This window comes from Mustela lutreola, chromosome 10, assembly GCF_030435805.1.
Source record: "Mustela lutreola isolate mMusLut2 chromosome 10, mMusLut2.pri, whole genome shotgun sequence".
NCBI classification, from domain to species: domain Eukaryota; kingdom Metazoa; phylum Chordata; class Mammalia; order Carnivora; family Mustelidae; genus Mustela; species Mustela lutreola.
This window is the reverse complement of record NC_081299.1, coordinates 21007626-21034621: the sequence shown is the minus strand read 5'-3', so window position 1 is coordinate 21034621 and position 26996 is coordinate 21007626. Positions and strand designations below refer to the sequence as shown.

The 26996-nt window shown below is 47.5% G+C and overlaps 1 protein-coding gene across 8 annotated transcripts; it reads right to left on the bottom strand.

The window, feature by feature from the left end:
* Positions 1–16: 16 nt before the first annotated feature.
* On the bottom strand, positions 17–26746 carry RCC1 (regulator of chromosome condensation 1). 8 transcript variants are annotated; one of them, XM_059136580.1, is made up of 13 exons: positions 26519–26746; positions 25270–25325; positions 17151–17282; positions 8115–8196; positions 7424–7513; positions 6355–6542; positions 5997–6176; positions 4860–4956; positions 4624–4746; positions 3963–4118; positions 3589–3708; positions 3142–3294; positions 17–1975 (listed from the first exon to the last, which is right to left on the bottom strand). In XM_059136580.1, exons 4-13 carry the CDS (start codon positions 8185–8187, stop codon positions 1800–1802), a joined length of 1356 nt encoding a protein of 451 aa, XP_058992563.1. In that variant the 5' UTR covers positions 8188–8196; positions 17151–17282; positions 25270–25325; positions 26519–26746; the 3' UTR covers positions 17–1799. The 8 variants fall into 8 exon arrangements, with proteins under 8 accessions (XP_058992563.1, XP_058992560.1, XP_058992564.1 ...); XM_059136577.1 differs by lacking the exon at positions 25270–25325; XM_059136581.1 differs by lacking the exons at positions 17151–17282; positions 25270–25325; positions 26519–26746 and adding exons at positions 12019–12099; positions 15475–15512.
* Positions 26747–26996: the final 250 nt, after the last annotated feature.

Below are 26996 nucleotides of genomic sequence, written 5' to 3'. Positions count from 1 at the left end.
CAGAATACATTTGAAGTTCTTTTACATCATATTCATTTTTTTCAAGTCTTTTCCAAGAAGAATCCTTCTGGTGATAATAAAAAAACTTCCTGTTATACATTAATAGACCTTCTAGATCGGCATTGTCCACTGTAACTTTCTGCAATTACAGAAATGTTCTATGTTTGCATAGCCTAATCCCATAGGCACCAGCCATACGGGACTACTGAGGACTTGAAATGTGGCTAGTCCAAACAAAGAAATTAATTTTTAAATTTTTACAATTTTAATTAATTTAAATGTAAATAGCCACATGTGGCTAGGGATCACCATTGTAGACAGGTCAGCTGTATGATCTGGTTGCTCAAATGCCTGGAAAGATCTACATTTATATGAGTAGTAAGTAGTCTTAAGAGTTACTGTGCAGTTAACCATGTTTAATCAATTACATCAGCTGTTGAGAAATGATATAACATCAAGATTAGTATAAGTATTTATAGCTATGTGCTATACTCAAACCTTGGTTTGGGATTAGGATATTAAAAGATCCATTTCATGTCTCACATTATGCAGCATATTTTTTTTTTTTTTAACTCCAGTGATTCCTGAAACATAAATACCTAAGCAAAAAAATCAACCAGTTCTTTTTCTCTTTTTTGATTTGTATGAAACAGCCACATCAAGAGCTGACTGGCACATACTAGGACATGGCGACATCACTTAGGTCCTAGCCTTGCCCAGGTGCATAGGTATGGGTTTATTCTGCTCTTCCCAACACAGCAGGAGCTCCCTTAAAAAAGCAGGGAGTATGTAGAAAACAAGTGGCCTGTTTTATAAAACTCTAGATTTATTCAAAGTGTTAAAAGATTTCACTCTCCCCTCCAAAATACTTTACATTTAAAAAAAATTTAAACTGTTCTATTTTCTCAGCCTCTGTACAAGCTGCTGCTTCCCTTTCTGTGCACCAGGCCTCTGTCCCTCTGACCCCTCTCCCCTCCCTCCCTTCACTCTCAATATTGCTGTAAGTTTGTTTATAAGACTCTCCTTCCCCACACCCCTCCACGTCCTGTTCTGCAGATGTAGCTTCCTTTCCAGACTTCAGGCCCCTGGCTACAGGCAAGGCAGGTCCGATGGGCAGGATACTCAGGCAATGTCTGAAGGGCGGAATGCTTTGTGCTTCTGGGACGAAGGCTGATTGGCTTTTTTCTTGATCAAGTGGAGGATCATTGTTTTTTCTTCTCCATGGACATCTGTTGAGGGCCAAATATTTGGCTTGGGGTTGCCCACAGCTGGGCAGCCCTGCCCCATCTCCAGTTTCCCCCAGGCATAGGTCCATGACAGCTGGGTCTGACCACCATACCATTTGTCTGCCTGTGGATTGTGAAGGACAGAGAGTGGCACATGGCTAGTGTAGGGCTTGATGATTCCCAACTTTTCAGAACGTGGGCACCAAATCCCCATGGGAGGAATTTTTGGTTTTTGGCAGGCAACACCAGGTCAGCCAGGACCATGGGAGGTAGGGATGAGGGGGAAAGGTCTAATCACAAAGCTCTAGGGTGAGCAATGTTCCGGCTGCCGAAACTCCTCCCCTCTTCCATTTCCCCCCACTCCCCTTCATCCTGTAGGCTGCAGGATGATTCAGGAAAGGAGGTCGGAAAAGAGGAAAAGGATTCTGTTCTGCTGATAGGAAAAAGGCAGGAGATGACAGAGTACTCGGGGCGGGGCGGGGGGGGGGGCCTGTTGGAATCTGTAGTCATCATAGCTTCCCAGTTTCAGGAGGGAGAGTGGTGGGGCCGGGAGCAAGGCCCGCAGAGGCTTCATCAGCTCTGTTCTTTGTCCTTGACTAGTAAGACTGTGTGCTGGCCCCCACTGGACACTGATAAGACCACACGGTTCTCCAGCTGTTTGCCAGTCATCTCCACGGGGCTCCAGGCATCCTCCTCCTGTCCTGTGCCCAGCTGGTAGTTGGTGCCCATGCCCCAGGCGAAAACACGACCTACAGGGGAGAGAAATGGGGGCAGCTGTCTCTAGGATCCCTAGCCCCATCTTTTATACTGTGAGAAGCCTGGAACATGAGGGTGAATTTTGGCTTTGGCCCGTAACAGCCTAGCAATGCCCCAGCCTCTGGAGTTCAGGGAAGCTGGGAGAAGCCAAAGAGATGACAGATTAAAAAAATAGCTTTGTCAAGCAGAGACAACAGTCCTTACACATTGCTAAAGACTTCTCCCTGCTCCTAGGCATGGCATTCAAGGCTCTACATGACTAGCCACTCCCCAAACCCCTACACCACCTGCCATTCCAATGACCTTAGAGACTGATCTGGATGTTCCTGTGCCTGGGATGCCCTCCACTGCTTGTCATAAAGGACTGAACCTTTAAAGTTAGTACAAGCACCACTTCCTCAGGAACTCTTCCCAGGTAATTCCAGGCCAAGTGCTTCCATCAGCTCCAGACTTCTCAAAGTATCTGTGGCTATCCCTCTCACCCACCCAGGGTCTGGTGACCACCTGGTTCATACTGTCTTGGGCTGTGCCTGCTAGAACCCTAGTGACTAAGCCTTCTCTCTCCTAATAAAAGTCTAAGTACAGCTCCCTGGGAAGCTGGCACATACTAGGTTATAAATAAAGGGGTCACCTTGGTGGAAAGTGTAAAGAGAAACCTGAGTTAAGACTCTGGAGACCTGGGGCGCCTGGGTGGCTCAGTAGGTTAAGCCGCTGCCTTCGGCTCAGGTCATGATCTCAGGGTCCTGGGATCAAGCCCCACATCGGGCTCTCTGCTCAGCAGGGAGCCTGCTTCCCTCTCTCTCTCTGCCTCTCCATCTACTTGTGATTTCTCTCTGTCAAATAAATAAATAAAAATCTTAAAAAAAAAAAGACTCTGGAGACCTGGATTCAAGTCCTACTGCCTGTGTGGGCCTCAGTGGTATATCTCTCCTTACTATTCTCCTATGCTACGAAACATATCACCCTTATGAATTTTATGTTCATCATTTTATGTTCATCAAAGCCAGAGCTTCTGACAGGAGAAAACAAGGTCCTCACAAACAGTGCTGTCTGCATCTCAGCTCTGTTTAATCATGGACACCAGAGCCTGATGAGCAGTCCGGTAAGAATCACGACCCCTAAGACACGACCACACCGAGGATGGGCAGCCCCAACTCACCATCCTTGGTCACAGCATACCCCACGGAAGCCCCACAAGCCACCGAGGAGACGGCAGGGAGCCTGGAGATGAGGGTGGGTATGCTCTTCTCCTCAGCACCCTCCCCAAGGCCCAGCCGCCCGTACTCGGCCCGGCCCAGGCTGTAGGCTTTTCCTGTGGGAGGAGGGAGGAGAGATGAGGAGGAGCAGAGGACATGCTCCAGGTAGGCCCAGAGTGGTGAGAAGCAGGTGTGCAGCATCTGTCCCAGGGAGGCCTGGGAGAACCCCCGTAGGACCCCACTGAGCTCATACTTGGATGAGTGCCAGGACTCTGGGGGATGGGGATGGCCCTCATGGACCCACATCTGACCCAACCCACGGAGCAGGCCCAGGTTCCAAGGACCCCGGTCTCAGGAGTCTGGCTGGGCTATGCCCAAGGAATACTCCACCCGCAAGCCAGCGGTCCCACCTTCCGAATCCATGCAGACTGTATGATGCTGGCCACCAGAGAAGCCCACCCAGGACTTGGTAGAGTTCTTGAAGGATGTCAAGTTTTGAGGTACAAAGCAAGATTCTGTGCCCGGGGTTCCTGGAAAGAAAAGGCCAGGATAGAACTGTCAAGGGTGAAGCTGTCCAAGGAGCTGTCCTTCTTCATGCCCTCACGTACTGAGGCTGCCTCCCCCACACCAATACCAAGGTATAGATCTTCTCACTTTACAGAGAGCAAAACTATGATCTGAGGCATAAGCTGACCCCAACAAGGGTGCCCAGCAAATGAGCAGTGAAGCCAGGATTGGAACCCAAGTCACTCTGAGCTGTGCAAGATCCCAGCTTGGGACTCACCAAGCTGATGATAGTTGGAGAGGCCAAAACCATACACATGGCCTTCGCAGGAGATGGCAAAGGTGAAGTAGGCACCACAGAAGGCATCCTGGAATCTCACATGACCCCGGCTTCCTCTGGATTTCAGCATCACACACTTGGGGACCAGGAGTCGTTCTGTAGGCAGAGAGGAGACTGGAGTCAGTGGCAGACACACACACCTTCTCTCTGTTCTCTGTGTTTTTCCCCATTACTACAGCCCTTGGAGGGAAGCTAAGCAGGGATTCTTCTTCCTTTTCCCCATTTAAAGAAGAGGAAACTGAGGTCAAGAGAGTGCAAGTGCCTCACTCAGACTCCCCGAGTCGTAAAAGGTAGCATTTACATGGAACTTACCATGTGCCAAATGTTCTCCTATATTAACTTATTTCACTTCACCACAACCCGATGAAGTATGTTTAGAGATGAGAAACATCCAGTACGTTTAGAGATAAGAAAACTACAGCCAGTAGGTAGAAGAACCAAGATTCAAATCCAGGGTGGTCTGGCTCTAGAGAGATCTCACCTACCACTGCAGGCCTATCTGATGCAAGCCTAAATACACAGAGAGAATCCCTCCTGCTTCTGACATTCTCCAGGGGGTGGCTTTCCTAGCTGCCCTGCCAGAAGGACGTAAGCCACCTACCAAGGCCCTGCCGGCCACCACGGTTGGCAAATAATTCAGGCACACGGCCCAGCTGGCCCTGCTCCCCGCAGCCCAAAGTGTAGAGGTCACCATCAGCTGTCAGCATCACCAAGTGGTCATTTCCTGCGGGGGAGAGGAAGGCAGAGGATACAAGGCTTGTCTGTAAGGTCCAAGACCAGGCCTGTCCTGGAACGAGTTCTCCAGCTCCTGCCTAATGTGAGTACCCCCAGGCTCACCTGAGGCCACCTTCACTACAGGCTCAGTCAGCTGCACGTGCACGGGCACCATGCTCTTCTTCATGGGCTCCAAGAGTCCAATCACACCGTTATTGTCCTGGAAGGCCAGACAGAGCACTTACCGGCCGGTCCTGTCTGCCCCAGACCAGCCAGGTCCAGTTTCGCAGCAACCCCAGAGCTGTCTGGTGAAGGGGACTGGGGCCAGATGAGGACGAGGCGCTGGGCAGGAGCCAGGACAAACAGGGAAATACTTCATGAGTGAAATGCTATGTGGCTTGTGATTTGCATTAAAATAACAAAGGAATAGGGTAGTGGATGGGAGTAGAGAGAAATAAGCTTGGCCACAAGCTGATGACAGTGGAGGCAAGTAGATGGGTATTCGGTACTTTTCTGACTACTTTCAGGTGTTTGAAATTCTCCATAAGAAGTTTTAAAAACAGGGGTGCCTGGGTGGCTCAGTTGTTAAGTGTCTGCCTTCGGCTCAGGTCATGATCCCAGGGTCCTGAGATTGAGCCGCTCATTGAGCTCCCTGCTCCGTGGGAAGCCTGCTTCTCCCTCTCCCACTGCTTGTGTTCCCTCTCTGTCTCTCTCTGTCAAATAAATAAAATCTAAAAAAAAAAAAAAAAAAAAAAAAAAAGGCTTAAAAACAGCCCCGATGAGGTGTCCTCATCTGATTCCTTTATTTTTGACATTTTAAAATAAATACCAAAGTACCAAAACAATTTTAATGCTGACTCTACTGTTTAAACTCCCCTGCCTCAGAAATTCTGAGATGTGACAATCCTTTCCATGTACCCCAAAACCCCTGACAGATGTAGAAGAGGGCGGGGGAGAGGGGAGGTTGAAGGCAGGGAGATGGGTGAGGACTGCAGGCTTCCTGAATCTGCCTCAGCCCAAAGGCCTCCTTGACCCACCCTTTTCCCAAGATAACACACTTCATAATACAGACTCAAGGAAAGAGCCAGGGGTGTGGACAGGCCTGGATGAAGAGACCTGGGTCTGGGTCCAAGCTCTGCCTCCAGGCCTTGATTTCCCTGCCGTTAGGTACAACAGGGAGGTGGAGATGGATTATCACTGGGCTCTCACCAGTGAATTCTGCCAGCCTGCCCCCATGCGGTCTTCCAGACCCAGTCTTACCCGGAAGGAGCCCCAGAGGAAAACACGACCATCCTCAGTGAGGGCTGCTGTGTGACTGTCTCCTGCTGACACCTGTACCACTTTCTCTTGCAGTTCCACTTTCCCGGGGACCATCTCTGAGCCCTCCACGGATGTGTCCCTTCCCAGGGCACCCTCATCGTTGCAGCCAAAGGAGTAGACCTGTGCCCAAGATACCCACATTAGCGCAAGTCTGGCTTCAGTCCATTCTTGTTTAGACCACTCCCTGTGCAGCTGACCAGCTCCATCTCCACAGAGTAATGTGTGCGGTTCAAAGCTCCTTCCTCAAGCCCTCCAACCCCATGCCCAGACCAGTCTTGGGCCACCCACCCCAACCTACCTGGCCACTTTTGCTTAGACACACAGTATGCATGCCCCCAGCCTCGGCTTGCACGATGTCCTCTGGAATGGGCACCAGAGCTGGCTTCTTCCTCTCCATCACATTCTCGCCCAGCCCCAGCTGGCCCACGTCACCCTGGCCCAGTGTCAGCACCATGCCTGGTTCTGTGCTGTGGGACCTATGAGAGACTGAGGGGTGAAGAAGACAGCCCTTGAGTGTGCAGGATGACAGGAGAGAGGAGGGGTCGCTGCATGGGCTCTGGGACCACAGACGCCTGGGTTCAAGCCCTTGCTCTGCCACAGACCAGTCATAGGACCTTTCTAGGAAGCCTAAGTCTCCTCATCTGTAAAATGTGAATAGCAAAGATAACTATGTCACAAGGTTTTTGTGAAAATTAAAAACTGAGCACGTATTAATATGAGGGAGGACATGGAAACATGAAGACACTCAATATTGTGAAATGAATCTTGGTGGGGAGGGGAAGAGAACAGTGAGGATACAGTTTTCCTGAACAGCTCTAAGTTCTCAGGAGTCGTGGTGCCAACAGTGAGGACTCAGATAAGGTCTACCCTTTACTGGTTGCTTACTCTACGAATGTTAAGTTGCTTTGTAGTCCCCTAAGTTATACTACAGGCCTTCCACATTTAGGCTCCTGTTTTATAGGAAAGGAAACAGAGACTCAGAGGTTAAGTAACCCTCCCAGAGTCAAGGAGCTAATAAACAGTAAAGTTTGCACTGCAACCAAAGGAACCTACATGGGTCAGAGCACTGTCCCTAGCCACCACCCTCAGGCTGCGACTTAAGTCCTAGACATACTCCCACAGAACCCTTCCGCTCCTATCTGGGAGCAGACACACAGCAGAAGAGGAAGGGGCAGGAGTAAGACAGAAGACAAGCATTTGCGAAAGATACAAGCCAACCAGTGGAAGGCACAGCGCCATCTGAGGGCCAATGGCAGACGCCCGCAGCCCTGGGCAACCAATGGCATCCAGCTCCTCCCCCCGGGGGTGCGGCCACGGCTGCCAGGGCCAGTAAGGCTGCGCAGAGGGTGCCCTGGGCAGGGAGCCACCTGGTCGGGTTTTCTGGTCAGGAGGGCTCGGCCTCCGGGCACCTGGAACGCGATGAGAGGCAACGGCCCTCACTGCCTGGTTACGATGGTCTGCAAAAGACAGACACTGTCTGAGTGTGGGTCCACACTATTTCCTCCCAGATTGGGGGTGGACTTTTCTCCTCCCCGACTCCCTCCAGGGTCCCAGGAAAGAGCAAAGCACAGATACCTCCCTCAAATGCTACCAGGACGTTATCTCATTTTCCTCTTAACAGCCCAGCGATATTGGTGCTGTTCTTTCCTCTGTTTTATGAATGGGTTACTTCAAAGCTCAGAGAGATTAAGTCACCTGCCCAAAACTACATGGCTAGAAAGTGGCAGAGCCTGGACTTGAACCCACTTCTGGAAGTCAGTGGTCTTAGCCATAGTATATTAATCCCTAGAGCAAAGTCCTAACTAGGGTCTTACCACCCCCCACCTCACCCCCACCCCCGCCAGTACTGTTTGAGTGCTTGTAGACAAGTCTCTGCTCCTTTACAATTGCTGAGGAGGGTAGGATTCAGTAAGCTACAAAAGACCCTCCATCTGGGTGGAGTTCCTGGGCTTCTAGGCCCCTCAGCTTGTCAGGGGGATGTCAGGGGGAAGCCCAGTCCTAGATTCTGGGGGCTCCAAGAGGTCTCCCATTCAGAGACAGAGGCCAGCACCAACTTACCCTTCACCTTCTTGCTTTTGGGGAGAGCATCTTCTGGGGGTGACCTTCTCTTAACTATACGTTTGGGTGGCATCTTCCTTTCCTGAAAAACCGAGGCAAATATTCCATCTCAGAAATGGCAGTCATTTTCCTGCTCTAAGTAACCTTTACCAGAACCCCTAAAAGGGTAAGAGGAATTCTGACAATTCCACTTCTCAGAGTTTACCTGAGAAGAACAAGAACAGAATAGTGGATACACCCAAAGTTTAGGTTTCATACATATTCTCTACTGTATTCTTCCTAACAGTAACCAAAAAAAAAAAAGAAAAGAAAGAGAAAAAAAAAGGAGCAACCCATACGCTCCATGGTAGGGGGTGCCTAGGAAATATGCAGTATATTCAGGATAGAACAATATGAGGCCATTAAAACTGACACCTTCAGAGATTTGTTTATTGAATAGGAAGATGTTTGTTGCCAAATAATATAAGCAGCTTGAATAAACAGCCCATCATCCCATAAAAAAAGGCATATACATGCAAAAATAGGTACACAAGACTCTGTGGTAGGAAATATATTCACTATTAACAATGGTAACCTCTGGAAAATGGGATTATGGACATTTTTTTTTTCTTTGTACCTTCCTGTATTATCTAAGATATCTGACAAAGAACTTTACATGTCTTTTTCAATTATTTATTTATTTTAGGTTTACTTATATATTTCTGTAATTTCTCCACCTGTGAGATTCACACTCATGACCGTGAGATCAAGAGCTGCATGCTCTTCTGACTGAGCCAGCCAGGCACACCTATTTTTTATTTTATTATAAAAAATTAAAACCTTGAAGAACCAAAATCAAGTTAGTATCTCTCACAGCTCCCCCTCAACCCTGAGATAACCAACAGTAACTTCGGTAAAGCACTATTGTTTTCAAACCAAAAGAAAAACCAATCAACCAACCAACCAAACAAACAAACAAATAAAAGCTAGTCTCATTATATAAAACCAAACCAGACCATCTGTGCCCCCTGATCCAAAAGTGCCACTACTGAGTAGTGGCTTTCCTACTGGCTTTCCTAAACAGTCCAATTAAGAAATATACACTTAGGTCGCCTGGTGGATCAGTTGTTAAGCAGGTGCCTTCAGCTCAGGTCATGATCCCAGGGTCCTGGGATCCCCCAAGTCCTGCATGGGGCTCCATGCTCTGCAGAGAGCCTGATTTTCCCTCTGCCTGCCGCACCCCCTGCTTGTGCTCTCACACAGATAAATAAAATCTTAAAAAAAAATAAAAATAAACACTGTATACACTCACCAGGTGTTACAAAAAGGGGAAAGGAAAGCACTGAGTGGCAAGAAAGTTTCTTGGACCTAGCACCATCCAGGACAGCGGAGGGCTTTGGCCCCAAATCGCTCCCTCATTTGGCTGCTGCTGCCCCACAAGTCTCCCTGTCTTCCTCAAGGCTGCTCCCAGAGACACTCTCCCCAGCTCTCTCAGTTCCAATCCAGCCCAAACTGTGTCCAAAGCCACCTTCCTCCACACACCCAGCCCCAGAAATAAATCCTTATTGAGCCCTGGTCTGTGAAACTGTTGAAGCCTGGGGCTCTCCAATCTGGACTGCAAAGGTTCTGGAGTGGCTAGCAGGGGTCAGCACCCTTCAGAGCTAACCTGATGTGGAAGTGGAATAGCCTGTGCTCACGGAGAGCCTCAGGGCCAGAATCTTTCTAAGTGCTTGACGTTGGGCAGAATTACTTAATCTCTTCATGATTCAGTTTCTTCCTCAGTAAAACAGGGATAATAATCGTACCTATATCTTTGTTATTGAGGATTAAATGAACTAATACTGTAAACTATACACTCATATCGGTATTATAACATCTAGGGACGCCTGGGTGGCTCAGTTGGTTAAGCCGCTGCCTTTGGCTCAGGTCATGATCCCTGGGTGCTAGGATTGAGTCCCATATCGGGCTCCTTGCTCGGCAGGGAGCCTGGTTCTCTCTCTGCCTCTGCCTGCCTCTCTGCCTGCTTGTGCACACATTCTCTCTCTCTGACAAATAAAACCTTCAAATACAACATCTAGACCCTGCCCCAGGCAATGCCTGAGCACAGCTCTAATCTAATCTAACCCACCTCTCCTCCCTTTTTCAGTTAAGGGATGAGACTCTACCCAAGACTATAAACCAGAGGGAGAACTTCAAGAGCCCTTCCTGGGCTCAGCTGTGGGCCTAACCTCCCCATCTCCTCCTTCCAGCAGGTCCTAGAGCATCAGCCCCTCCCGCTCCCCACTGCATGGTAATGAACACAAGGCCAGTGGTCTCTGAATTTCTGAGCACACTTCTGCTTACTATCCTGGCGGGGAACAAAGGACTGAAGATAAGGAAGCAGCCAAAGGTTCAGAACCCTCCAAGCCTGTGTAGGCTGAGCTTCCTCTACAGGTTGTGACAGGCCTATTCTGACTCTGATGAGGTGGCAGTTCTGAATGTCACCCAACTTTTATTCTTTTGGGGTGGGATTCCTCTCTTTGGGACCCACCTCTTTGAGAACCCCCCACCCCTTACCATGCTAAAGATGCCCATTTTCTGGGATTAGAGGGAACTGGATTCATCTGCTAGAGCTGTGGCTTGTTCACCCTGGCTTTTGTGACCCTGGTTGGCCAGCAGCCTCGACCTCTGAGCTGTTTCCTCTTCTGTCGGAGGGAATGCTATGACCACCTCTCAGGCCTGCTGTCAAAACTGAATGAAATGTTGTAATGGACTCTGCAGTGCCAAGCACACAGTAAGTACGCAAGACATGGCAGCATTTATTCATTTGTTCCACAAATATTTGAGTGCCTATTACCACTGCTTGGCGTTGGGCCACATGTGGCAAGGATAAAGGAGACTAACCCTCTCCCTGTTCTCATGGAGCTTACACTGTAGCAGGAAAGAAACATTACTGATAGTGCTGAGTGAAAGATAAGCAAGGAGACATGAGAGATAACTTGGGGGTGCACAACAATGTGTGTGCTTAACCACGCTGAGCTATATGCTTAAACAAGGTTAAAGTGGAAAAAAAATGGTGAAAATAGTAAACTTCATGTATATTTTATCACACCAAAAAAAAAAAAAAAACAAAACAAAACAAAAGAAAAAGAAAATAACTTGGGGTAGCGGAAGGGAGTGGTGAGGTGGTGAGGGAGGTGCCACGTTTAAGCTAGGACCTGAAATCTGAGAAACCTGGCACTGCAAGACCAGGACAAAACTGGCCTGGAACACGGTGTGGTAAGTTTGGGAACTGGGAGAGGCCAGCGTGCTGCAGCTGGAGAACTGGTCAGATGGCAAGAAGTGAGCAGGGGCTGGATCATGCATGGGCTTCTAGGGAAAACAGAAAACGTTCAAGAAAGTCTTCATCCGATTTACACTCTTAAGCGGCTGTTCTGGCTATTCTAAAGAAACTGGGATGGACTGGAAGAGGAGGCCGTTGCAGGCATCCAAAGGAGAGATGGTGGTGACTTGACTGGGTCTGTGTGAGCTAAGAGAGGAAAAGGAAACAAAACAGATCAACTTAGGAGACAGATTCGATCTGTGGTTTAGATGTGTGGAGTGAGGCAGAGGGAGGGATCCAGAATGACTTTCTTCATCCTAAAAGAAATCCAGTGGATCCCGGGTAGGCCTCCCCAGGATGCCCCTATAAGCCTGGCCAAACACAAAGCCTCCCAGGCCTTGGCTTAAATGACTAGGAGAATGGAACGGGGTACCTGGCTGGCTCAGCTGGTGGAGCATGTGACTCTTAATCTCAAGGTTGTGAGTTCGAGCCCACACTCAGTATAGAGATTACTTTAAAAAAAAAAAAAAAAAACTGACTTGGAGAATGGTCAACTTCTATTTAGTGAGGTAGGAGAACACTGGGGGACAACCGGGGAGGAGAGACCCAAGAGCCCCATTTTACCAGATGTTTTCATGAAGTCCGAAGTCTTTGGGAGCCAGCAAGAGGCGACGTTTAAGTATGCAGAGCTGGGTGGGTTAAGGGCTGTGGGATAGAACAGGTATCCCTTAGTTTCAGGTAGACAGCCTGTACCTCTGGCCAAGTTGGCAGCCAGTTCCCTGTGTCCAAGGCCCTGTCCTGCCAAAGGTAAATCTCCCACCAATTCTTCAGAATGACCTGCAGAGGACAGCTGTGGCGGGGAGGGAGCCGGTGCTGTAGTGCGGAAAAGTACTCACAGCAAGAAGTGAAAACACAGGGAAGAGAATTATGTCAGCATACTGGTGCTGATGCTAGGCTGACCTGTAGGCAAGGTCTGGAGTGGAGACGGAAAAATAAACATGAGGCATGAGGTGATTGGTATCACAGGGCACTAACAAAAACATGTGTTCCTGTGGGCTGGAATCCAGTGAACATCTCCTTACCCACCTGTGTTTTGGTGAACATTGTGGGGCATCTTAGCTGCAAGCTAAGCACCCTGATCCTACTTTACAGGTGAGGAAGCTGAGGCTCAGAAAGTTAAGAGTAGGGGTGCCTGGGTGGCTCAGTGGGTTAAAGCCTCTGCCTTCGGCTCAGGTCATGATCCCGGGATTCTGGGATCGAGCCCTGCATCGGGCTCTCTGCTCTGTGGAGAGCCTGCTTCCTCCTCTCTCTCTCTCTGCCTGCCTCTCTGCCTACTTGTGATCTCTGTCTGTCAAATAAATAAATAAATAAAATCTTAAAAAAAAAAAAAGAAAAGAAAGTTAAGAGTATCTCACCCAGCACTGGGAGAAGTGAAGATCTCAACCAGGTTGGTCAGACTCCAAAGCTGGTGCCCTTGTCAGCTTCCTCCCCAGGATCCCCAGGCTCCCAGGCTGCCTGGGAACTGTCTCTCATACCCTCTCCCCAAGAAAAGATAACCCCTTGGCTCTGGTCTTCCTGATCCCCACCCCATGTCATTCTGTAAGTCAGTCATGATCTTTCTAAACCTCAGACCTGAAACAAGCTGCTTTCTAGCTCAGACTCCCCAGTGGTTCCCTCTGCCTGAGAGAGAAAGCCCACATTTCCTAGCTTGGTGCGAAAGGCCTCCAGAGTCTGGTACTGATAGAACATACCACCTCATTCCTTCTCTATCACACCCTCCTTTTGCTTCCTACACGATCTCAGATTGCTTACTATTCTCTCCAGACCATTTGTGTCTCTATTCCCATCCCTTATCCTACCGGAAGAATGTCTACTCAGTCCCAAATCCAGCTCCACTGGTAAACCTTCCTGGTCCCTCCCCTCATCCTAAACTAACCATTCTCTCCCAGAGAAACTGGGACAGACTTCTGGACCATGACTACTCTATAGTTTACATGTCTGTCCATCATACCAACCTACTCCTTGAAATACGAGCCACTCTCGGGTACCGGCCACTCCTATTTTCTGTATGCCAACAGCCTTCTACTTGTCACCACAAGCAGAAGAAGTACTATCACTCCTAAATCAATTGATGGGCCTGAGGCTCAGAGAATACAGCCAGTAAGAGAGAGGACTAGAGGGGCGCCTGGGTGGCTCAGTGGGTTAAGCCGCTGCCTTCGGCTCAGGTCATGATCTCAGAGTCCTGGGATCGAGTCCCGCATCGGGCTCTCTGCTCGGCGGGGAGCCTGCTTCCCTCTCTCTCTCTCTCTGCCTGCCTCTCCATCTACTTGTGATTTCTCTCTGTCAAATAAATAAATAAAATCTTTAAAAAAAAAAAAAAAAAAAGAGAGGACTAGAACCAAGGTATAGCTTGCTGATTGACTTAAAACAAAAACAAAAACCAGGTCGGCCAAAGGCAGGCCATGATCCAGGCAGGGGTGGAGGCAGCCCAGGCAGGCTTCCCCAGAATCTGTGAGCTTGGCCAAACACAAGTGAGGGCAGAAGCCAGCTGAGTGGAAGAGGGTGGTGGGACCAGAGAGAAGACACTGAGGCAGTTTGGGTCTGAGTGGGTGGGCCAGATGGGTGTGGGAGCCACTGAAGGACCTGGGGAAGGACAGACCTGAGTTCTCTGTGAGCCTCAGAATATAGGTCTCTCAGATAGAAGACTTCAGGTACTGCAGAATGCTGTTGTGAGCAATCCCAGAGGCAGGACAGGGGATCAAGGCACCCCAAAAAGGTGGAGCCCTGTGGGCACCTGGCTGGCTCACTCAGAAAAGCAGGCAACTCTTGATCTCAGAGTCATGAGTTGGAGCCCCACAGTGGGTACAGAGATTACTTAGAGAAAGAAAGAAAGAAGCTATGAATTAATGAATGAATGGAAGAAAAGAGAAGAAAAGAAAGAAAGAAAAGGTGGAGCCCAGCACCCATTACCCACCTGCATATCCTGGACTGTACAAATCAGTCCTTTGTATAGACTCTGGGTGTGTTTCTTAACCACACACTAAGTGTCTGGGCTAGAAATAAGTAGCAATCTTTTGCCCCCACCTCTCATTCCCTAACAGAAAAACAGCTCCCTTCTTCAGCAGCTTACTGTCTGGAAGAGGAGTGAGACACAGTCACAAGTAAACAGAAGTCAGGTATAGAGTCAACTTCCACTAAGAGCCACCTACGATGCCCTTGGAGGCAAGTGTATCACCCTGGTTTCATTACTACCTGAATGAATGAATGAATGAATGAATGGTTCCACGGACATACTTCGATGGCACCCTGGACCACGACTGAGGCCCCCAGATGGGTCTCCCCAAGGAGACCAGGAGCTCTGTAAAGGCCACACGGGGCCCTTCTCCCCACTGCTCCCCAGTCCTGCCAGCGCAGCACGGAGCAGCCAGTCAGTAAATAATCAGTTGACAGATGAGCTGATGCGGGGTTCACAGCACACCTCTCCGAGTGTCAACAGTCTTCATCCTGGTGCTTGTTGACGCTGAGCCTTCTTTCCCTGAAGTCGACCCTCCCCAGCCTACCCTCGCGCTCCTCAAGCACACACTCTGGTCCGGCAGGATCCCTCCCCCTGCTCGGCCGAACGCATCCTCCAGACGAACGCTGGTCAAAACCACTTTCCCCGCTCCGGAAGCGCAGCCCCTGCCGGGGCGGCGGGTCCCGGGCCGCGAGGCGCGCGGCTCTGCGCCCAGCGGGGTCACCGCGGCCGCGCGCACCCCGCCGGCCGCGCTCGGGCCGTTTGAATCTCCCGCCCGAGCGGGCGCCGCGGGCCGGGCGGGAGAGGCGCGGCGGCACAGGGGCCGCGCGGCCCTCGCTGGAGCCAGGCGGGGCCGGGCCCGCGCCAGGGCGCCCCGCGGGGCCGGGGACCCGCGCGCCCGCACCCCCGCCTTCCTGCCGCCCGGCTTCACGTGGGGCCGGCGCCGCCGACACGAGCACGCGGGCAACGGCCCCGGCCCGCCAGGGCTCCGGCTGTGACTGCTCCGCGTGCCGCCTTCCGCCTCGACCCGCCGCCCCGACCCTCCGCCCGTGACGGGCGCGACCTACCTCGCTGCAGGTCCGCCACAAGCAACTCCTCCGCTCGCCGGCCCGGCCGCGAACTGCCCCAGAGCATGCGCTCTGCAGGCCTCCGGCCCCGACCCGGGGCCAGAAAGGAAAACAAAGAGCCCGGCGGCCCCTGGCGGCCGCCCCGGGAAGTGCAAGTGGCGCGCTCAGGCTAGAGCGCTGGACAAGGCTCTCTCCGCCCCTGGCCCGCGGACTGCGGACTGTGGGTAACGTATTTGGGAAGCTCCTAATCCGGACCAGTGAACTGACAATCAGAGACCACTTGAAACCAGAGTTTGGGAAGATCTGGTGGGGCAGGGACTGTACGGAGCAGAGAGATAATGATCTTCCCTGCTCTCAAAAGGGACCCCGTCAGAGAAAAATGAGAAATCAGACCATCAACAACCTTGCAGGGTATCGGGCTCAGCCTGGGGTTTAAGAAAGGCTTTCCAAGGGGCGCCTGGATGGCTCAGTGGGTTAAAGCCTCTGCCTTCGGTTCAGGGTCCTGGGATCGGGCCCCGCATCGGGCTCTGCTCAGTGGGGAGGCTGCTTCCTCTTCTCTCTCTGCCTGCCTCTCTGCCTACTTGTTTAAAAAAAAAAAAAAAAAGAAGAAGAAAGAAAGAAAGGCTTTCCAAGGTAAGAGGGCAGGGCATCTAGGAGATGCATCCCTTGCGATGACAGGGAGCAATGAGAACCTAGGGTGGTTGCGGGAAACTGCCAAGGTGTGACTTGAGCAGAGGGTTGCCAGTAGGAGAGGGGAGAAAGCTCGAGTGGAGGGTCAGATCATGATGCAGGGCCTTGTGTGTCTAAGGAGTACAGCTTCTGTCCTGAGAACAGTGGCGAGTTAGGGAAGGGATCTGAGCAAGGGAGTGACCTGAGCAGAGTTTTGTTTTAGAGCAAAACGGAAAATGGAGTTGGTGGGAGGGGAAACACAGAGGGGTGGGGTGGGGTGGGGTGGGGGGCAAGAGAAGCAAAGGAGACCAGCTAAGAAAGAAGATGAAGGTGTGGATTGGGGTTGGGACTGGAGATGGGAAAAAGACATCAAGCTGACTAGGTTCTCTTGTTAACATACTCCTTCTTCAGGATGGATACAAACTGTTCAGGATTTCAGGTGTTCCCTGGGGTGACCTCTCAGGTCATCTGACTGTGGCTGGGGATTTCTGAGATCAGGGCAGGGACCTCTGCAGAAGGGTATTTTCTCCATTTCATGTTGATTCTGACTCTGAAAGTCATTCAGTCATACCCACACCCTAGAGGGATACTTTCTTTTTAAATTAACATATAATGTATTATTTGCCCCAGGGGTACGGGTCTGTGAATCGTCAGGCTTACACACTTCACAGCATTCACTATAGCTTGCACCCTCCCCATTGTCTATAATAGATGGACACTTTTGATGAGTATTTACCAACTGAATTTCTCCTACTGATATGGACCTCACCACAAAGTGCTCCCCACCTGGGCACCTGGGTTAAGCGTCTGCCTTCTTCTCGGGTCATGATCCCAGGGTTCTGGGATGGAGTCCCACATGGGGCTCCCTGCTCAGCGGGGAGTCTGCTTCTCCCTCTCCCTCTCCCTCTCCCTCTGCCTCTCACCTGCTTGTGCACGCTCTCTCTCAAATAAATAAATAAAATCTTAAAAAAAAAAAAAAAGTACTCCCCACCTTCAGGGTCTCTTACCTCTCCAAGTTTATCTCCGCCTCCATCATGGACTCCTCTTTGGGATAATATTCTGTGAAATTTCTCCAAGGTTCAACTCTGGATCTTTGATCTCTCTGCTGTCTTCTTCCAAGATCTGACTCATTCACATGGCTTAACATAATTTTAAGAATGATTATTATCACCCATTTTATCAAACCCTTTGCTAACTACAGAAATACATCCACCCATGTCCATGAGCTTGTTTGTTCCTTACACAACCTCATGATTGTTGGAAAATGAGAAAAATGGGGTTCATAGAGCTAAGGCAAGTTCTCTGGGGTCAGCACACAAGCAGAAGGGGACCAGAACTACTCTTCTTTCAACGGAGAAGACAGCCCATTTGGTCTGGTTCTGACTTCCACCCTAAGTTTCAGCCCTATATTTCTTCCCAGAAGACCCAACCCCTAAAATAAAACATGTTTTGTATGGATCTAGACTCCCTTCCCAACTTCATCCTTATAGCCAAGATTAAGGTTCTCTGAGAAGTAAAGATTTAATCCTACTAATTCTTTCTTCTTAACTCTCTGAGCCACCCAGGCACCCCTAATGCTTCTTTCTTTTCTTCTCTTCTCTTCATGTTTCTGTTTCTACCCCTCTTGTCTAAAGCTCTGCCCTCCTGGCCTTTGGTCCTCCCTCTCATCCTTTTCCCTCCATTTTGTTCTTCCGAGGCCCCCACATTTGTCTCCCTAAATTATGGCTGTGAGAACTTGCCCTGCTTCAAAATCTTTAAAGACTCAGGTATTGAGTCTGCTGTTCTTGGAACACCGGTGGCAAATGCCCCAGGCTGTTGATTTCCTATTCTTCCCTTCCCCTCTGCACTATACTCCGAAGATGTCCATGTTCATTCTACCTTCTCACCTTTATCTGGGCTGTTTTCCCTCATGGGTGCCTTCCTTCCTGCCTTGCTAAGCTCTTGATATAGCTTAAGGCTCTGTCCAGCCCCATCTCTGTGAAGCCTTCCTTGGCTCCACTTCGTCTTTTCCTATCCTGAACCCATATAATGATTTTAATTTCTTCACATTCTATCATTGTTTTATTTATTGAACGAAAACCATGAGGACATGGGGCACCTGGGTGGCTCAGTGGGTTAAGCCGCTGCCTTTGGCTCAGGTCATGATCTCAGGGTCCTGGGATCGAGTCCCGCATCGGGCTCTCTGCTCAGCAGGGAGCCTGCTTCCTCCTCTCTCTCTCTGCCTGCCTCTCTGCCTACTTGTGATCTCTCTCTGTCAAATAAATAAATAAAATCTTAAAAAAAAAAAAAAAAGAAAACCATGAGGACAAACAACTGAAATTGGCCTAGGAACTGTCTCAAATGATAGAAGTGAAAGACGCTGAAAGTTACTATAGGGGCATCTGGGTGGCTCAGTCGGTTAAGTATCCGCCTTCAGCTCAGGTCATGATCCTGGGGTCCTGGGATTGAATCCTGCATGGGGCCCCTCCTCCTCAGCAGGGAGCCTGCTTCTCCCTCTCCTCCCCGCTTATGCTCTCATGCTCTCTATCTCTCTCTCAAATAAATAAACAAATAAGTAAAATCTTTTTTAAAAAAGTTATTGTAACTTTATTCTGCTCGTAAAAGTTAAGTAGAAGCATGGAAGATATAAAATGGCCAAAAGTTAATTTCTTGACAATATCTAAGATTGCAGATACACTGGATTGCTATTAACAATAGATTAGATATTGCAAAAAAATTATTAGTAAACTTGAGGGCATAGCAATAGAAACTATCCAAAATGAAAGAGAAAAGAATTTTTGAAAAATTGAAAATAGCATCAGTGAGTTATTGATACAGGAAAGCAAAGAGGAGCTGGGGACGAGAATATATGAAGAAATAACAGCTTAAACATGTGCAGACTACAGACCTATAGATCTGTGATAGCTAATTTTGTATGTCTACTTGGCTAGGCTATGGTGGCCAGCTGTTTGGTCTAATGCCAGGCTAGATGTTGCTGTGATGGTATTTTTTGGGTATGATAACCTTTAAATCAGTAGTTTAAAGAAGCATATTACTGGGGCACCCGGGTGGCTCAGTGGGTTAATCCTCTACCTTCAGCTCAGGTCATGATCTCAGGGTCCTAGGATAGAGCCCCATATCAGGTTCTCTGCTCAGCAGGGAGCCTGCTCCCCCACCACCATCTGTCTGTCTCTCTGCCTATTTGTGATCTCTGTCTCTGTCAAATAAATAAATTAAATCTTAAACAAAAAAGAAGAAGAAGAAGAAGAAGAAGCGGATTATCTCCTGTGATGTGGGTGGGCTTCATCCAATCAGTGAAAGGCCTTAAAGGAAGGAATTCTGCCAAGACAGCAACACCAGCTCTTGCTGGAATTTCTAGCCTGCCAAAGTGCTCTACAGATTTCTGACTTGCCAGCCCCCACACCTACGTGTGCCAATTCTTTAAAATAAATCTCCATCGGGACGTCTGGGTGGCTCAGTCGTTAAGTGTCTGCCTTTGGCTCTGGTCATGATCCAAGAGTCCTGGGATAGAGTCCCACATTGGGGTCTCTGCTCGGTGGGGAGCCTGCTTCTCCCTCTGCCTGCTGCTCCCCTGCTTGTGTACTCTCTCTCTCTCTCTCTGTCTCTCTCAATCTCTCTCTGCCAAATAAACAAATAAAATCTTTTAAAAAAATCTCTATCTACCTATCTGTACACACACCTCCTGTTGGTTCTGTTTCTCTGGAGAACCTTGACCAACACAAAATCCAAGAAGCTCAAGTAACTCCAAGCACAGAAAAATAAGACACATCAAGATCAAATTACTTAAGACCAATGATCAAAAATCTTAAAAGCAGTCAGAAAAAGACATGTTATACACAGAGGAACGAGACAAGGATACAATGCAAACAAGATGACAACAGAGCAACATCTCTAAAGTACTCCAGCAAAATTATATCTAATAAGGAATATCCAGCAAAACCATCTCTCAAAAATGAAGGTGAAAATAAGGGATTTTCTGGGGCACCTGGGTGGCTCAGTGGGTTAAGCCTCTGTCTTCGATTCAGATCATGATCTTGGGGTCCTGGGATCGAGCCCCGCATTGGGCTCTCTGCTCAGCAGGGAGCCTGTTTCCCCTCTGCCCTCTGCTTGCCTCCCTGCCTGCTTGTGATCTCTGTCTGTTAAATAAATAAATAAAATCTTTAAAAAAAAAAAAAAAGGATTTTCAGACATATAAAAGCTGAAAGAATTCATTACCAGTTGAACCACTGTAAAAGAGATATTAAAGGAAGACCTTCGGGCACAAGGAACGTGATACCAGACGAGAATCTGGATCTACACAGAGGAATGACGGGCACTGGAAAATTCCTTATTTCACCTTCATTTTTTTTTAAAGATCTTATTTATTTATTTGACACACAGAAATCAAAAGTAGGCAGAGAGGCAGGCAGAGAGAAAGGAAGGGAAGCTGGCTCCCTGCTGAGCAGAGATCTGATGTGGGGCTCGATCCCAGGACCCTGAGATCATGACCTGAGTGAAAGGCAGAGGCTTTAACCCACTGAGTCACCCAGGTGCCCCTCACCTTCATTTTTTTTGTTGTTGTTTTTTCCCCACCCCCACCCCTCACCTTCAGTTTTGAATGATTGTTTTCTTTCTTAAAACTTTAAAAAGGATAATTGCGTGTTTATTTTTTTTTAAAGATTTTATTTATTTGACAGACAGAGAACACAAGTAGGCAGAGAAGCAGGGAGAGAGAGAGGAGGAAGCAGGCTCCCTGCTGAGCAGAGATCCTGGTGTGGGGCTCGATCCCAGGACCCTGAGATCATGACCCGAGCTGAAGACAGAGGCTTAACCCACTGAGCCACCCAGGTGCCCTGGATAATTGCATGTTGAAACAAAATAATGTATTGTGGGTTTTATAACATATATAAAAGTGATATACATGGGGTGACAAACGTATTATTCTTATACTATCCTAAGTGATGTGATAAAATACCAATGTGGACTCTTATAAGCTGAAGATGTATACTATGAACCCTAAAGCAACCCCCAAAATAACAAAACAAAGTTATAGCTAGTAAGCCAACAAAGAAGGTAATATAGAATCATATATGTATGTGTGTATATATATATATATATATATATATATATATATTTTTTTTTTTTTTTTTTTTTTTTTAAGAGAGAGGGAAGGCAGTGGGAAAGGAGGAGAAAAATCTTAAGCGGGCTCCACACCCAATGCGGTGCTCAATGCAGGGTTCCATCTTGGAACCTTGAGATTATGACCTGAGCTAAAATCAAGTCAGACACTTAACCAAGTGAGCCACCCAGGCGCCCAGTACTCATTTTTTTTTTTTTTTAACAATTTACTTACTTATTTGAAAGAGAGAGTGTACATTAAACATCGGGGGAGGGACAAAGGGAAAGGGAGAGAGAGAATCCAAAGCAGACTCCCTGCTGAGCGAGGAGCCTGATGTGGGGCTCCATTTCAGGACTCCAGGATCATGACCCAAGCAGAATTCGAGAGTCAGATGCTCAACTGATTGAACCACTAGGTACCCCCAATACTCATTTTTTAAAAAGGCAGAATAAGAAGACAAAAGAAATAAAGAACAGATGAGACAAATAAAAACGTGTTTCAAAATGATAAGACTCTAGGGCGCTGGGGGGCTCAGTTTATTAAACATCTGCCTTTGGCTCAGGTCATGATCCCACAGTCCTGGGATCCAGCCCTGCATCCTGCTCCCTGCTCAGTGGGGAGTATTCTTCTCCCTCTGCCTCTCCCCCTGCCCATGTTTTCTCTCTCTCTCTCAAATTAAAAAAAATAAGATTCAAGCCAAAGTACATTAATCATATAAAAATAGGGTCTAAACTCTCCAGGTGAAAGGTAGAGATTATCATAATCAAAAAAGCAAAACCCAATTATACACTGCCTACAAGATATACAGTTTAAAGATTTTATTTATTTGACACACAGAGATTACAAGTAGGCAGAGAGGCAGGCAGAGAGAGAAAGCAGGTCCCTGCTGAGCAGAGAGCCCAATGTGGGGCTTGATCCCAGGACCCTGAGCTGGAAGGCAGAGGCTTTAACCCACTGAGCCACCCAGGTGCCCAAGATATACAGTATAAATATAAATACACAAATAAGTTAAAAGAAAAAGGATGGAAAAGATACTCTGGTAATACTAGTCAAAAGAAAGGTGGAGCAGCTATATTAATAACAGACAAAGTAGATTTCAGAGCAAAGACGTACTGAAATGAAGTAATTTCATAAATGATAAAGAAGTCAATTAATCAAAATACACAACCCCAAACATATTGCAACTAGTAACAAAGTTTCACAATACATGAAGCAAAAACTGATAGTTCTTTTTTTGTTTAAGATTTATTTATTTAACAGACAGCACAAGCAGGGCCAGTGGCAGGCAGAGGCAAAGGGAGAAGCAGGCTTCCCACTGAGCAGGGAGCCCGATGCGGGGCTCCAGCCCAGGACCCTGGGATCATGACCTGAGCTGAGGGCAGATGCTTAACTGACTGAGCCACCCAGGCACGACCTGATAGAACTTCTTTAAGAAACAGACAAATCCACAAATTCAGCTGGAGATTTTGACAACCCAATCTGGGTAATTGATAGACCAAGTAGCCAGGAAACCAGCAAGGACATAAACTTGAACAACTGCAACCAACTTGACTGATTGACCTTTATAAAATGCTTCACCTGTCTTCACATTCCACCTTGCTTTCAAACAACAGTAAAATACATATTCTTCTCAAGTGTACATGAAACAATTACCAAGATAGACTATGTTCTAGGTCATAGAACAAGTCTTGGTAAATTTAAAAGGATTCAAGTCATACAAAGTATATTCTTAGACTACACTGACATTAAAATAGAAACCAATAACAGAAAGATCTTTGGAAAACTCCCAAGTATTTAAAAATGAATACACTTTTTTTTTTAAAAGATTTTATTTATTTGACAGACAGAGATCACAAGTAGGCAGAGAAGCAGGCAGAGAGGATGAAGCAGGTTCCCCACGGAGCAGAGAGCCCGATGCGGGACTCGATCCCCGAACCCTGAGATCATGACCTGAGCCGAAGGCAGTGGCTTAACCCACTGAGCCACCCAGGCGCCCCAAAAATGAATACACTTTTAAACAGCCCATAGATAAAAGAAATCAAAAGGGAATTTGAAAGTATTTTGATCTGAATTAAAATGAAAACACAACATACCAGAAGTTTAGGATATTGTTAAAGCAATATTTGGGGGAAACTTATAGCACTAAATGCTTCTATTTAAATAAAAGAAAACTCTTAAATCAATGACCTCAACTTCTACCTTAAGAAGTGAGGGAAAGAGGGGTGCCTGGATGGCTCAGTCAGTTAAGGGTCTGACTCCTGATTTCAGCTCAGGTCATGATCTCAGGATTGTGAGAATGAGTCCCATGTGTTGCTTCATGCTCAGCAAGGAATCTGCTCCAGATTCTCTCCCTCTGCCTCTGCCCCTTTCCCCACTCAAGTGCTATCTCTCAAATAAATCTATTTTTTCCCCAAGACTTTATTGAAAGAGAGAGAGACAGCTAGAGAGTGAACACAAGGGGGCAGTGGGAGAGAGGGAGAAGCAGGTTTCCCGAGTAGCAGGGATCCCAATGTGGGGCTTGATCCAAGGACCCCAGGATCATGACCTGAGCTGAAGGCAGACTCTTTTTTTTTTTTTTTTAAAGATTTTATTTATTTATTTGACAGAGAAATCACAAGCAGACAGAGAGGCAGGCAGAGGGGTGGGGGGGAAGCAGGCTCCCTGCTGAGCAGAGAGCCCGATTCGGGACTCGATCCCAGGACTCTGGGATCATGACCTCAGCCGAAGGCAGCGGCTTAACCCACTGAGCCACCCAGGCGCCCCTGAAGGCAGACTCTTAATGACTGAGCCACCCAGGCACCCCTCAAATAAACGAATCTTAGTAAAAAAAGAAATGAGGAAAAGGAATATAAACTACATCTAATCATAAGAAAACAATAAAGATAAAAGCAGAAATCAATAGAACGTAGGAAAAAAAAAAAAAAAACAACCCAACAACAACCAGCGTTTGCCACGTGCCAGGCAGTACAGGTACTGAGCTTACATAGATGGTCCCACTCCTTGAGGACCCAACTAGCAAGTTAGATGTACATCAGTTTAAAAATAACCACATCAGAATGCTAACAACTATCATGATGGGATACTCAAAGTGTTGTGCTTATTTTTATTTATTTATTTGACAGAGACAGAGATCACAAGTAGGCAGAGAGGCAGGAAGGGGGGTGAGAGCAGTTCCCGATGAGCAGAGCCCAACATGGGGCCCCATCCCAGGACCCTGAGACCATGACCCAAGCCAAAGGCAGAGGCTTAACCCAGTGAACCACCCCAAGCACCCCAAGGTGTGCTTGTAAGGAAAAGTGAAGACGGTGGTGCAGAATTCAGGCCCTAGAGACAAAGACCTTTAAGTTCCACTTTGTGTGGCCTTGGGCAAATGATATAACCTTAATTTTGTCTTCCTTTTCTAGAACATGGATTTAACAAAATTCCCTGCATTGTGTAAGACTGTTTTAAGGATTAAAGAACATGGGGCTCCTGAGTGGCTGTTGGTTAAGTGTCTATCTTTGGCTTGGGTTGTGATTTTAGGGTTCTGGGATAGAGCCCCATGTGGGGCTCCCTGCTCAGCAGGGAATCTGCTTCTCTCTCTTCCTCTGGCCCTTCTCCAGCAGGTGCTCTCCCTCTCATGCGCTATCAAATAGAATCTTAAAAAAAAAAAAAAAATTAAAGAATGCCTAGCACATAGCAAATCTTCATCAAATGTCAGGTACTATCATTAAAATGTGGGTCCCATCCATCCCAAAGATAGAAGGTGGTGAAAGAGGGAGGCATGGCCAGGGAAAGGCTCTCACTCCCCAGGAAACTACTCATTTCCACTCTATTTTCTACTGTCAAGTAAAACTGGGCGCATAAGTTTATAATTCATTACAACTGAAACTGAGGCTTTATGGTGTCCTGGTTATTACATTAGCTCAATACAAAAAGAAGTGGTTTAAGCCAGGTGGAAATAGTATTTTTTGAGGCATGATATGACATAGATTGAAAATAGGCTCTGTAGTCAGTTGCCTTGCTCACATTCATACTCTGCCACTTACTGGCTGTTTAACTTGGACAAGTTCCTTATTATCCTCCCAACTTCAGCTTTCCTCATCTGCAAAAGGGGGACAAAAAGAGTACCTACTTTACAGAGGTGCATGGAGTATTAAATAATACACAAATGTCACCACTGGGGGCGCCTGGATGGCTCAGTGGGTTAAAGCTTCTGCCTTCGGCTCAGGTTATGATCTCAGGGTCATGGAATTCTCTCTGTTCAGTGGGTAGCCTGCTTCCCCTCTCTCTCTGCCTGCCTCTCTGCCTACTTATGATCTCTCAAATAAATAAAATCTTCAAAAAAATAAATACCACGGTCTTGCTCAAAGCTAGTAATATATATGGTTTGGGAAGTGAGTTTGAATCCTGGTTCTGCTCCTTACTAGTTAGGTGATCTTGGGCATTACTAATCCCTTAAACTCTCCTAGAAATAGGGTTGGTTCTGAGATAAACCTGGTTTAGTAATAGCTATTTATTGGACAACATTTATTAGATACCGTATCCCAGGTGGTTTGCTTGGTAAGCGGTATTTAACAAACTCATGCTTTTATGAAACAGCTTTTTACAAAATAACGAATTTCTCATTAGAACCCCAACAGGTAGGTACTTTAATCATCCCCATTCTGTGGATGAAAAAAAAGGAGGCAGAGGTTAAGGGGCTTGCCCAAGCTCACATGGACAGCAAGTAGTGCTATTTGGATTCAAACCAGGCAGGCTTTGATTCCAAGACCAAGTTTAGCAATGACGGATAGCACTGCCTGCACTCAGAAAAAGGCGAGAAGAGCCTGCTTGAAAAAGCCTAGATAGGTAGCAGGAGGCTGAAAGGGTAGGGCCTAGAATACCTACTGACAGCTTTGCTTCAGCTACACAGTGAATGTTATTTCCTGCCCAGCAGGTTACCCTGCCTGTGTTCACTTGTACTAGAAACTAAACTCCCTGATTCTAAAGGGAAAACTAACACCATTCATTTTACTGAGCACCTCCTCTCAGTAAGCCACTTACCAGAACTGGACAAAAGGCCCAGGAAGTCTACAGGTGTGGATTTGTGCAGACTCTACTCAGCTGTTAGCTTGGACAATTAGCCTTTTTGCTAAATCTAATACCTATCTCAGTCACGAATATGTGCCAAGCTTACAGTAGTGCCTGGCACAGGTTAGGTACAAATGTAGTTTTAACAGAGGACCTGAAGTCTTATTCCTTAAAAATAAGCCCAACAAAGCTCTCCCAGGTTTTCCAATGGCTATGAACACTTACCTAGCTTCAGTTCTATCCTCTGGCCCTGAATTGTAGTCTGCCCAGATGTTCCAAGATTACTCAAAATCACCCACTTCCCTTAAACTTGACCCTGAGGACTTCTAACTGGCCACATGACTGTTAAAAGCCCTCCCCACATTATGTTCATTTAGCCCCACTCTGGATCTAGACTCTACCTCCTAGATGGTTCCCTGCTAGTCCCCATCCTTCAGAGTCTCAACTGCCCTATTAATGCTGGCAGCTAGTACCAACTTGACAAGACTCCCATTGTGACTCAATCTCACATCACTCATCGGCAGGAGGACAATTTTCTTAGGCTCAAGTCCCACTTGGAACATTGGCAGTAGAGGCTCAATTACCTTAACAGTGTATGATTTTTGCATTTAAGCCCAATCCTGTTAAGGTCAATTTACCTATACTCTATCGTGGGAAACGGAGATAAGGTTTGGTCTAATTAGTAACTCTGATCTCCTAATAC

Bases quoted from the DNA above. Each gene is read 5' to 3' on its own strand.
- RCC1 (XM_059136580.1), bottom strand. From the start codon at position 8,187: ATGCCACCCAAACGTATAGTTAAGAGAAGGTCACCCCCAGAAGATGCT. The intron at 7,514-8,114 runs GTAAGTTGGTGC...TGTCTTTTGCAG, and splicing joins CAAAAGCAAGAAGGTGAAGG to ACCATCGTAACCAGGCAGTG. The intron at 4,747-4,859 runs GTGAGCCTGGGG...TCTCCCCCGCAG, and splicing joins TGTAGTGAAGGTGGCCTCAG to GAAATGACCACTTGGTGATG.